The sequence below is a fragment of the Aquarana catesbeiana genome, linkage group LG03, assembly GCF_042186555.1.
Source record: "Aquarana catesbeiana isolate 2022-GZ linkage group LG03, ASM4218655v1, whole genome shotgun sequence".
Taxonomy (NCBI): Eukaryota; Metazoa; Chordata; class Amphibia; order Anura; family Ranidae; genus Aquarana; species Aquarana catesbeiana.
Window position 1 is genome coordinate 653,857,973 of NC_133326.1, and position 12,475 is coordinate 653,870,447.

Here is a 12,475-nt window from a genome sequence, read left to right on the forward strand (position 1 = left end):
GACTCGCTAGTGCTACAAGGTCTCAGGTGTAAATGGGGAGCGGTGTGTTAAATTTGGTGTTATCACTCTCACTATCTCATACTGGTCACTGGAAGTTCAACATTGCACCTCATGGCTCAGAACTCTCTGAGGATCTGAAAAAAAGAATTGTTGCTTTACATAAATATGGCCTAGGCTATAAGAAGATTGCCAAGACCCTGGAACTGAGCTGCAGCATGGTGGCCAAGACTGGTTTAACAGGGCATGTTCCACTCAGAACAGGCCTCGCCATGGTCGTCCAAAGAAGTTGAGTGCATGTGCTCAGCGTCATATCCAGAGGTTGTCTTTGGGAAATAGACATATGAGTGCTGCCAGCATTGCTGCAGAGGTTGAACGGGTGGGGGATCAGCCTGTCAGTACTCGGACCACACATCGCACACTGCATCAAATTGGTCTGCATGGCTGTCGTCCCAGAAGGAAGCCTCTTCTAAAGATGATGCACAAAAAAGCCCGCAAACAGTTTGCTGAAGACAAGCAGACTAAGGATAAGGATTACTGGAACCATGTCCTGTGGTCTGATGAGACCAAGATAAACTTATTTGGTTCAGATGGTCTCAAGCGTGTGTGGTGGCAACCAGGTGAAGAGTACAAAGACAAGTGTGTCTTGCCTACAGTCAAGCATGGTGGTGGGAGTGTCATGGTCTTGGGCTGCCTGAGTGCTGCCAGCACTGGGGGGCTACAGTTCATTGAGGGAACCATGAATGCCAACATATACTGTGACATACTGAAGCAGAGCATGATCCCCTCTCTTTGGAGACTGGGCCGCAGGGCAGTTTTCCAACATGATAATGACCCCAAACACACCTCCAAGATGACCACTGCCTTGCTAAAGAAGCTGAGGGCAAAGGTGATGGACTGGCCAAGCATGTCTCCAGACCTAAAACCTATTGAGCATTTGTGGGGCATCCTCAAACGGAAGGTGGAGGAGCACAAGGTCTCTAATATCCACCAGCTCCGTGATGTCATCATGGAGGACTGGAAGAGGACTCCAGTGGCAACCTGTGAAGCTCTGGTGAACTCCATGCCCAAGAGGGTTAAGACCGTGCTGGAAAATAATGGTGACCACACAAAATATTGACAGTTTGGGCTCAATTTGGACATTTTCTTAGGGGTGTACTCACTTTTGTTGCCAGCGGATTAGACATTAATGGCTGTGTGTTGAGTTATTTTGAGGGGACAGCAGATGTACACTGTTTTATAAGCTGTACACTCACTACTTTACTTTGTAGCAAAGTGTTATTTCTTCAGAGTTGTCACATGAAAAGATATAATAAAATGTTTTCAAAAATGTGAGGGGTGTACTCACTTTTGTGAGATACTAATATATATATATATATATATATATATATATATATATATATATATATATATATATATATATATTAAAAACACATGTCCAAAATCAAGCAATTGTATTGATGTAAGACTGAATATTCAAATTCTTCCATAAGCCCAATTGTGACTGGTTCCACCAAACAGTATGAAACCTGTCCAGTATGCCACAATCAACATGAAAGTCAACAGTTCCTGTTTAAGTGGTTAGACTTCATATACATGTGTTGACCAAATGGCTGTGGTCATCGTGCAGAGATACCACTTCTTTTCCTTCTCCTGCCCAGTCCGGCCAAACGTCCTCCAGTTATCTCTTTAGATTCTAGCACTAAGGGTGTGTGTGTGTGCAGTAACTTTTTTTCCCCCGACTAATAAACAATTAAGGCACAGCACAAACACACAGATACACAGACGCACACACACATTGGACACACACATACACGCCAGTGTGGCCCCTCGCTTCTCTTTAAGAGACTGCAGGGGATGGGGAGCAATAAGGCTCATTGCAAAAAAAAATCCCATGGTGGCAGCTACTAAGTCCAGCCCCAGTTTTTCGTCTTGCTTCCTCGTGCGTTAGAGGACTAGGCCGCAGTTACGATATCAACACTGTGATTCTGACCCTTTCACACCCTGACATTCTAGAATTGTTGGTTTAAGAGGGGTGCTGACTCCTAACTGTGGTGGCTGTCTGAGAACTTGGAGACTTCAGTGGTGCACAGGTCCCGCTCTTGCCATCGCTCTGGACTCCGCTAACAGTAATAGTTATTGGAGACTGCTTACGTTGTTCTGGACTGGTGACTTTAAGAGAAGTCATTGAGGTCTCTTTAGTCTGTTTGCTGTCAACTATGCCGCTTCCAGCAACAGAACTGGACAATCTTGTTTGGTCATTTTCCGCTCCACTGTTAGTAGGCTTATTAGGTAAGGAAGAAGGGGTGATTGATACCTGATTGGTGTCAGGCTTGTTGACCTTGTCATGACTTGGTGGAAATGAGTTCTTTTTGGCCTGGTCGCTTAGAATTCTGCTGATACTACCATCCGAAGCAGCAGTTGGCAATTTGGCTTTTTTTTTTTCCTCACTAGCATTATAAGTGCTTGGATGATCAGAGGTGCCCCTCATCTTGTCGCTGGCTGTTCCTGAAAGCCCGCCGGTTACTGAGGGGTTCTCAGTAGGACTTTTAAAACCAGCTTCGGGGCCAGTTACCGGAGGAGTGGTGACCGTTGTCTTGTCACTTCCCTCTCTGCTAACCTTGTTTACAGTTAACTGAGTATTGCTTGTTGAATGATGAATTTCTGTCTTGCTAGTCTGGCTCTGGTTGGCTGCCAGTTTATGTACTTCTGCTCCGCCTATTTTATCTTGCAGTTTTGTTTTATCGCTGTCTGCTCCATTTACCGAACTATTATCTGACATAGTAGAAGCTTGGGGTGTCTGTGTGCTTTCCACATTGCTTATCTGTATGCTTACTGGGGAAAGAGGTTTCACAGTAGCTAAAGCAGGAACAGGAATTTGGGAATCTTTTACAGCAGCTCCATTTCCTTTAGTGTTTTCCATGGTGGGCACTGCGGTAATAAAAGTTTTTGTTAGTTCCGATTTTACTTCACTGCTCCTCAAGGGCGGTACATTATTATTATCCTGGATAGCTGGGGGCTTCTCACCATTTAGGATGGAGGTAGAATCCTTTACCTGGTCAATTTTCACTTCATTTATTCTAACAGGGTGGGAGGAAGCAGACTGGAAGGTCTCTGAGAGCTTGGCACTTGGCGGAGAAAGGGAAGGACATTTTGAATTATCAATGTTTAATTTTTCATCCTTTATACTAAAGGGTGGGTCGCCTTTAGGGGCTTCTGGTTTCTTCTCTTCAGTTGGCTGAGAAGAAGGCTTAATAGCTTTAGGGTCAGTTGTCTTCATTGGAGTAACTTCTTTGTTTTTGTCTTTTGTAGCATGAGAGTGATCGGAGTGGAGATGTTGAAGGGAACTGGTGGTGTATTTCACTGGGTCAGGTTCAACAGTTTTAGACTTAATTATGTGTGAACTTGCCTGAGAAACCTGGGAGTCTTTGTGGATGGAGGGACTACTTTTTATAGTACTTTTACCCACTGTAGTCAGCTCTTCAACCACTTCTAAATACCAACGTTCCCTCATGGTCCCACTCTCTTCCTCGTCATCCTCTCCTTTTTCTCCCTTTTTGCCTTCAGCTTCCCCGATGCCTTCTTCTCCTTCCCCCCGTCTACCTTCATGTTCCTGCACAGGACTTAGCGTTTTGACCTGACATCTTCCTGTCATGGCATGAGAAGGCTCGCCTTGTGTCGGTAGAGCAGCCGTCACAATGGAAGGCGGTTCCTGAGGTGAAAAGGAGGTGGGAGTTCGAACAACAGTGCCTATCTTTCCTACTACTGGAACTTTCCCTTCAACACCTTTGTGCCCCTCAACCTGTTGTGATATTCCCATCCCAATATCACTCTCCAGCCTTTCCAAACTGTCCACTAACAGTTCTCCTGCACATAAGCTCCGAGGAGATTCCTGTCGGCCTACTCTTCTAACTGGCTGAGATCTTCCCCCCATGCTTTCTCCCACTTCTCCCTCTGGTGTTCCACCTCCTGGCTCTTGTTTTCTTGGTGACCCACCACTTCCCCCTCCACCCAACTTCTCTGCAGACTGCACTCTCTTCAGGAGAGGGGAACGTGGGGGCTCTGCACTTTTGGGGCGTGGACGGGAAACAGGAGGGGAGGGGTGCAATTTTGGAGGGAAGCTCTGAGTGGTCAGGCTGCTACCTACACTGTGGCTAGGAAGAAGAGGAGGTGAGGCAGCTGCAGTGGGTGAAGGTGTATGAGCCAGGGGGGATAAGGGCATGTTACCGGCAGACTTGCATCTTGCAGAGCGATACTGGCGGTGCAGTTTTGGGGACAAACCATGAAGTGTGCTTGGGCGAATGTGAGGAGAGGTAGATGCAGATGATGAGGATGAGGAGGATGTTGGAGCACAGGACGTCGAGGAGGATGGAGGAGGAGGGGCTGGGGAGTTGGGAGTGCTGGAAGAAGGAGAACTGCCTTGCGAAGAAGCTCCTGAAACAAAAACATGAGAGGAAGCATTAATAATCTGAATAACAATCTCATCCCGGAGCCTGTTTTAAATCTACACAGTCTGCTGTTCTTTGATTCAACACTACCATTCTGTAAGATATTTCTCACAAGCAGAAAGAACATTTTAATCTGAGATTAGACAAGAACATCAGGATGTAAGCAAGAACACCGTGACCCAGCAAAAAAAAGAAAGTGCATCAGAACTGTAGGGAGACACAAGAATTTCATTCCCCAACCCCTAAAAAGGATTGCTAGTGGAATGAGCCAAAGCTGCATTCCATAGCCACTATCTGTTCTTGACTTTCAAGGGCAGTGCAAGAGTTGTAACATTTGTTCCTACAAATGAACACATTTTTTTTTAATTTGCATCATTTTCTTTGCACCTTTCCACAAGGGATGTTTGTTTTGCATAACATACTGTTTTTTGTTGCTGTGAAATAGAATTATATATACAGCAATTAAAATACCCCCATTTATGAACTTAGCATTTATTTTCCTGGGTATTTATTTCTGGTCAAAGGTTTTTCAGGAGCTGTCCTCCATAGCGAACCACTGTTGCTTGTGTTTAATGTTAGGCAAACTCACTAAGGATTATTTTAGACACACCACATACTGTCTTTATGCTTGCAGGTCTGTGAAACTCCAGAGGTATAGTTGAAAGTAACAGTACAAAATTATAAGAACAGAGCATACAGTTGGATGCCCTGTCATGGAACACTGTGGGGTTGAATTACTACAATTGGAGAGTAAGGATGAGCTTAGGCGTGTTCGCAACCGCACGCGCAGAGCCCACCATGAAGTCGGCACTGCGGAGCGCTTATCACAAGCAGTGAGACATTTTCCCGATCCAGCGGCTGCAGAGATCAGGAAATGTCTCACTGCCTGTGATTAGCGTTGTGCAGTGCTGACTTCCTGGCGGGCTCTGCACGTGCAGCTGCGAACACACCTGAGCTCATCCTTACTGGAGAGTGCAAAATCTGGTAGCTGGAAGCTGACTGGTTTCTATGCAGAGCTGTACCAGATTTTGAGATCGCCAGTTTTAGTAAATCAACCCCATAGTGAGCTGGGCTGTGGTGTGCTTGGAGGGTTCCATTGTGCAAAACATACCATGCTCAGAAGCTCTAATGGGCAGCTGCAAACACTTCTCTGTGGCAGAAAGTCCAACTAGTGCACTTTGTTATTGTTTTCTAGTCTCAATCATCCGCTGTAGCAAAGTTTCAGCAGCTACAGCTCCAACAGTTCCAATGCCTCCAAAAGGCAGATTAAAGCGGGGGTCCACCTAAACCGCCAAAAAAAAAAAAATATTAAAAGCCAGCAGCTACAAATACTGCAGCTGCTGACTTTTAATAAATGGCCACTTACCTGTCCCAGGGTCCAGCTATGTCGGCAGGCGACGCCGAGAACCTGCTCGGTTCTCGGCAGCTACCGCTGCCATCCTAGGTGAGGGAATCAGGAAGTGAAGCGTTGCGGCTTCACTTCCCGGTTCCCTACTGCGCATGCGCGAGTCGCGCTGCGCATCATAACTGGTCCCCGCTATCTCCTGGGAGCTGTGTGTTTCCCAGGAGACAGCGCGGAGGGACAGGAAGAGGCATAGACTCCCATGGGAGTCTATGCTGGAAGTGGGTGCAAATACCTGTCTTAGACAGGTATCTGCACCCCCCTCCCCCCTGAAAGGTGCCAAATGTGACACCGGAGGGGGGGAGGGTTCCGAAAAGCGGAAGTTCCATTTTTGTGTGGAACTCCGCTTTAAGCTTGTAGTTTAGGTGTAGAGATTTTGTTGCAAAAGTTCCTTAAAGTAGAACTGTGACAATGCTATGGACATGTAAAATATGTCTTAACAAGCAGTAAATGGGCTTTAAAACAAGCCCTGACCGACCTCTGTAGCTGCAGATACTGTGGAGTAATCCATTCTCAGCATTTACAGCAAAAACACAGTCACTTTTATTGTTTCTCAAAAGTGGCCTTTCATTCCTTTTCCCAGCAGTGACAAATCTCTAATGTAAACTGATACATAGCAAGGGGGAGCCCAGTGCTGAGTCCTGACAGGGCTTCCTCTGTGAACTTTGAGGATGAATTGCTCCATAGTGCCTGCAGCTACAGAGGTCAGTTAGGGTTTGTTTTAAAGTGATATTAAAGTCTTGCTTTTTATTAAAAAAAATATCAAACATGCTATACTTACCCGCTCTGTGCAGTGGTTTTGCACAGAGCAACCCAGATCCCATGTTGGCACTCCTGGCCCCTCCCTCTTGCCAGGTTCCCCCACAGTAAGCAGCTTACTATGGGGGCACCCAAGATGAACCGCTGCTCAGTGTGTCCATTTACACATGGAGCCGTGGTTCGGCTCCACCCTCTCTGTCGCCTGATTGGCTCCTGTTACTGCCAAAAGCCAATCAGGAGTACGAGTCCCCGGAGAGGCAAGCCTGGACATCGCTGGATCAAGAGGGGTCCCAGGTAAGCAGGGCTTTTTTTCAGCGGGAACGCGGGGGAACGCAGTTCCAGCACCTCCTGGACTGACTGTATGTAATGGCAAGGGGTGCTGGGGTGTGCTGCAGGGTATTGATGCTCACTGCTGGGGATCTATTCTATCTGGAGGGGATCTATTTTTGCAGGGGGGTCTATTGTTGGTGAGGAGGTCTATTGTTGCTTGTGGGGGACCTATTGTTGCTAGGGGTGGGTCTTATGTTGCTGGGAGTCAGTTGTTGCTGAGATCTACTGCTGGGGGAGGGGTCTATTGTTGATGGCTGCCAGAGAGTCTATTAATGCTGGCTGTGCGGAGATCTGTTGATGCTGCCGGGAGTCTATTGTTGCTGGGGGGGGGGGGGGGGGATTTTGTTGTGGGTGGTACATTGTTGCTGGCTGAAGGGGATCTATTTTACTGCTTTTCTTGATATCATTACCAAATTCCATACAAATTACTTGGCACGACAAAATGATACTTGGTTCTGTATTGTCTAAAAGGGGTGGTACTGGGAGGTGGGTAGGGGATGGAACCAAGGGACGGTGCTCGGAGGTGGGTAGGGGCAGGGAAAAGGGGCGACTCGGAAAAGGGGAGTTCCTGCCCCTATTGTCTGAGAAAAAAAGCCCTGCAGGTAAGTATTGGGGAGGGGCTGCTGCACACACAAGGTTTTTTACCTTCATGCATAGAATGAGCCATGATTAAGGCCTGATGGCTAAAATGCATTGGGTTTTTTAAATGTGCTATAATAAAACGTTGTTTTTGCCGACTTCCATGGCACCGGCCTTTTCCCCTTTTTTTTGCATGGATTACATGGAGGTTTAAAGAGAATTCATAGGCTGAGTGCTGTGTTCTTGAGGCTCACCAGGGATTGCACAGGAGGTCAGGGCCGTCTTTAGCGCAGGGCAAACGGGGCACTTGCCCTGGGCCCAATCTTTGTTGGGGGGCGCGCTAGCCGTGAGTTGGGGCCCCGATGACAGCTTTGCAGAGCGCACAGAGGACATGGGAGGATGTATTCCTCGCTAGCCGGCTGAGAGGGGGCGGGGCCGGGAGCTCCACTGACGCTCTGACCCCGCCCACGTGCAGCCTGTGTACTCGGAAAAGAGCTTCTGTAGTGAGAGCCAGTGATCGGAGTGGGAGTGTCAGTGGAGCTTTCGGCCCCGCCCCCTCTATAGTGGCTGGTGAATACAGAGGTCCGGGGGCGGGGCCGGGAGCTCCAATGACACTCCCACTCCGATCACTGGCTCTCACTACAGGCGCTCTATGCCCAGTACACAGGCTGCACGTGGGCGGGGTCAGAGCATCAGTGGAGCTCCCGGCCCCGCCCCCTCTCACCTGGCTAGCGAGGAATACATCCTCCCATGTCCTCTGTGCGCTCTGCAAAGCTGTCATCGGGGCGACAATTCACGGGTGACGTGGGTCCCCCAAAAAAGCATCAGTGGAGCTCCCAGCTGCTTTAGTGAGAGCAGAGAGTGGAAGCCCCGTCCACAGTCCTGAATGTATGTAGTGAGTTTGGCTGGCCAGGTATGTCCTTACAACCATAAAATGCCTGACTATTTAAACCCTGAGCTGTGTTATTTAACTGTACAGCTGTGCATTGCTGAAAGTTCTCTGACCATCCCCTGTATAATGTCTGCAGTCTCTGATTGTCTCCTGCAGTATGTCCGCAGTCTCTGAGTGTCTCCTGCAGTATTTACACAGTCTCTGAGTGTCTCCTGCAGTATGTCCACAGTCTCTGAGTGTCTCCAGTATTTACACAGTCTCTGAATGTCTCCTGCAGTATGTCCACAGTCTCTGATTGTCTCCTGCAGTATGTCCGCAGTCTCTGATTGTCTCCTGCAGTATGTCCGCAGTCTCTGATTGTCTCCTGCAGTATGTCCACAGTCTCTGATTGCCTCCTGCAGTATGTCCGCAGTCTCTGATTGCCTCCTGCAGTATGTCCGCAGTCTCTGATTGTCTCCTGCAGTATGTCCACAGTCTCTGAGTGTCTCCTGCAGTATGTCCACAGTCTCTGAGTGTCTCCAGTATTTACACAGTCTCTGATTGTCTCCTGCAGTATGTCCACAGTCTCTGATTGTCTCCTGCAGTATGTGCACAGTCTCTGAGTGTCTCCTGCAGTATTTACACAGTCTCTGATTGTCTCCTTGTCTCCTGCAGTATGTCCGCAGTCTCTGATTGTCTCCTGCAGTATGTCCGCAGCCTCTGAGTGTCTCCTGCAGTATGTCCGCAGCCTCTGGTAATCTCCTGCAGTATGTCCACAGTCCCTGGTAATCTCCTGTAGTATGTCCGCAGTCTCTGATTGTCTCCTGCAGTATGTCCACAGTCTCTGATTGCCTCCTGCAGTATGTCCGCAGTCTCTGATTGCCTCCTGCAGTATGTCCGCAGTCTCTGATTGTCTCCTGCAGTATGTCCACAGTCTCTGAGTGTCTCCTGCAGTATTTACACAGTCTCTGAGTGTCTCCTGCAGTATGTCCACAGTCTCTGAGTGTCTCCAGTATTTACACAGTCTCTGATTGTCTCCTGCAGTATGTCCACAGTCTCTGATTGTCTCCTGCAGTATGTGCACAGTCTCTGAGTGTCTCCTGCAGTATTTACACAGTCTCTGATTGTCTCCTTGTCTCCTGCAGTATGTCCGCAGTCTCTGATTGTCTCCTGCAGTATGTCCGCAGCCTCTGAGTGTCTCCTGCAGTATGTCCGCAGCCTCTGGTAATCTCCTGCAGTATGTCCACAGTCCCTGGTAATCTCCTGCAGTATGTCCGCAGTCTCTGATTGTCTCGTGCAGTATGTCCACAGCCTCTGATTGTCTCCTGCAGTATGTCCACAGTCTCTGATTGCCTCCTGCAGTATGTCCGCAGTCTCTTATTGCCTCCTGCAGTATGTGCACAGTCTCTGAGTGTCTCCTGCAGTATTTACACAGTCTCTGATTGTCTCCTTGTCTCCTGCAGTATGTCCGCAGTCTCTGATTGTCTCCTGCAGTATGTCCGCAGCCTCTGAGTGTCTCCTGCAGCAGTATGTCCGCAGCCTCTGGTAATCTCCTGCAGTATGTCCACAGTCCCTGGTAATCTCCTGTAGTATGTCCGCAGTCTCTGATTGTCTCCTGCAGTATGTCCACAGTCTCTGATTGCCTCCTGCAGTATGTCCGCAGTCTCTGATTGCCTCCTGCAGTATGTCCGCAGTCTCTGATTGTCTCCTGCAGTATGTCCACAGTCTCTGAGTGTCTCCTGCAGTATTTACACAGTCTCTGAGTGTCTCCTGCAGTATGTCCACAGTCTCTGAGTGTCTCCAGTATTTACACAGTCTCTGATTGTCTCCTGCAGTATGTCCACAGTCTCTGATTGTCTCCTGCAGTATGTGCACAGTCTCTGAGTGTCTCCTGCAGTATTTACACAGTCTCTGATTGTCTCCTTGTCTCCTGCAGTATGTCCGCAGTCTCTGATTGTCTCCTGCAGTATGTCCGCAGCCTCTGAGTGTCTCCTGCAGTATGTCCGCAGCCTCTGGTAATCTCCTGCAGTATGTCCACAGTCCCTGGTAATCTCCTGCAGTATGTTCGCAGTCTCTGATTGTCTCGTGCAGTATGTCCGCAGCCTCTGAGTGTCTCGTGCAGTATGTCCGCAGCCTCTGAGTGTCTCCTGCAGTATGTCCGCAGCCTCTGGTAATCTCCTGCAGTATGTCCACAGTCCCTGGTAATCTCCTGCAGTATGTCCGCAGTCTCTGATTGTCTCCTGCAGTATGTACGCAGTCTCTGATTGTCTCCTGCCATATGTCCGCAGTCTCTGGTAATCTCCTGCAGTATGTCCGCAGTCTCTGATTGTCTCCTGCAGTATGTCCGCAGTCTCTGGTTGTCTCCTGCAGTATGTCCGCAGTCTCTGGTAATCTCCTGCCGTATGTCCGCAGTCTCTGAACCTCTCCTGTAGTATGTGTATTAATGTGCCCCTTTACTTGCTCAATTATTTGGGATTGCTCCACTGCTCAGTGAGAGGTAATGATGTGCATGAACCTCTAGCAACCAATCAGCAAACAGTAGTGATCTGCTTTAATCTCTAGCAACCAATCAGTAAGTGCTAATGATGTGCTGTAACTCCTAGCAACCAATTAGTGAGCGCTAATAATGTACATTAACCTCTAGCAACCAATCGGCAAGCAGAAATTATGTGTTGTAACCTCTAGAAACCAGCCATTGAGCAGTAATGATAGGCTGTAACATCTGGCAAACAATTGCAATTGCTGCGTGATCTGCTGCAGTAAACTGATTTTGAGTCTACCTGCTATTTTTTGTATGTCTCAGAATGGAGGGAGGGCCCCAAGAAAATGTTTGTCCAGGGCCCAATCAAAATTAAAGACGGCCCTGCAGGAGGTAGTAGCTCAGATGCACCTGTTCCAAAAAACCTTGTGCCTTTACAACCATGTTAAGTGCATGTACTAGTTAGGAATATTGAAATATTTGAATGTCTATAGTCTGGCTCCAGTTCTACTTTAAATATGTAAATAAGACTTTGAGTGCATTGGCCAACAGCCATCCACGCAAAACTTATATTTGTTTGGGTATGCCAAGCCTTTAAAGTACCAGTAAATATGACATGGTTTTAGTTATGGTAAAGCCCTACCAACAACATGTTATGTCGTATGTTACTCTTGTTGCAAAGCCCATTATGCTTTGCTGTTCCATCATTTTAGGTGTAAAAAGGCTTACCAGGGGCATTTGGCCGTATCGTTTACTGGAACTATATATTTTAGAAAATAATTTCTGCATAGGCTCCATTACCCAAAATACCCGCTTGACTTGATTTTAAACCACGTCTTGTTGTGCTGTGTCTGGGCATAGATGCCCAATGCAGGTTGAACTCAAGGATGAGGCAGAAATCCTTGCTTTGTATGTGCCCTGTTCACACCAATGTGCTGTGTTGGTGTGCTCTGTGATAAAATGATCTAGGCATCATTTTATTGCAGCATGTCGCATGGTACCACGTGACACTGCACTGCAGCACGATTGCTGCGTAGAGACTTATATAAAGTGTCATTTTGTGAAACTTCAAATAAAGTTACAAAAAAAGTAAACAGTGCGCAATGCTTTTTACCAGTGCGCCAATCATTGCCCCTATACATTCCACACCAGCCCACCTGCATTTTAACATGTGGGCTGGTGAGAACCAAGCCCAAATGGAACGTACACCTTTCTTTTTTTCTTTGCACGTAGAAGAGATCACCTAGATCAGGAATATGCAATTAGCGGACCTCCAGCTGTTGCAGAACTACAAGTCCCATGAGGCAAAGCAAGACTATGACAGCCACAAGCATGACACCCAGAGGCAGAGGCATGATGGGACTTGTAGTTTTGCAACAGCTGGAGGTCCGCTAATTGCATATCCCTGACCTAGATGATGCAGTGCTGTACTGCTCCTTCTCACAATGTATATCTATGAGTCAACTGACTTGCTGGAAACAACACAATCCCTCCATAGTTATTTTATCTCAACAATTGTTAAGAAGGTAGACAAAGTGATTGTAAATGATTTTTGGTCATCCCCCATAATGAACGCTGCTGCCAGGCTCATCCACCACACAAACTGCTCA

The 12,475-nt window shown here is 47.6% G+C and overlaps 1 protein-coding gene across 4 annotated transcripts in view; it reads right to left on the reverse strand.

Annotated features, from left to right (window-relative positions):
* Positions 1 to 1,290: 1,290 nt before the first annotated feature.
* The window catches only part of MAST1 (microtubule associated serine/threonine kinase 1), a 138,439-nt gene continuing 127,254 nt past the window's right edge, over positions 1,291 to 12,475 (reverse strand). For 3 of the 4 annotated variants that reach the window (XM_073622704.1, XM_073622703.1, XM_073622706.1), the window contains one exon: positions 1,291 to 4,431. In XM_073622704.1, coding sequence (XP_073478805.1) covers positions 2,024 to 4,431 — 2,408 coding nt within the window. In that variant the 3' untranslated portion in view covers positions 1,291 to 2,023. The remainder of the gene's footprint in view (positions 4,432 to 12,475) is intronic. The other variant, XM_073622705.1, reaches the window with a different exon arrangement.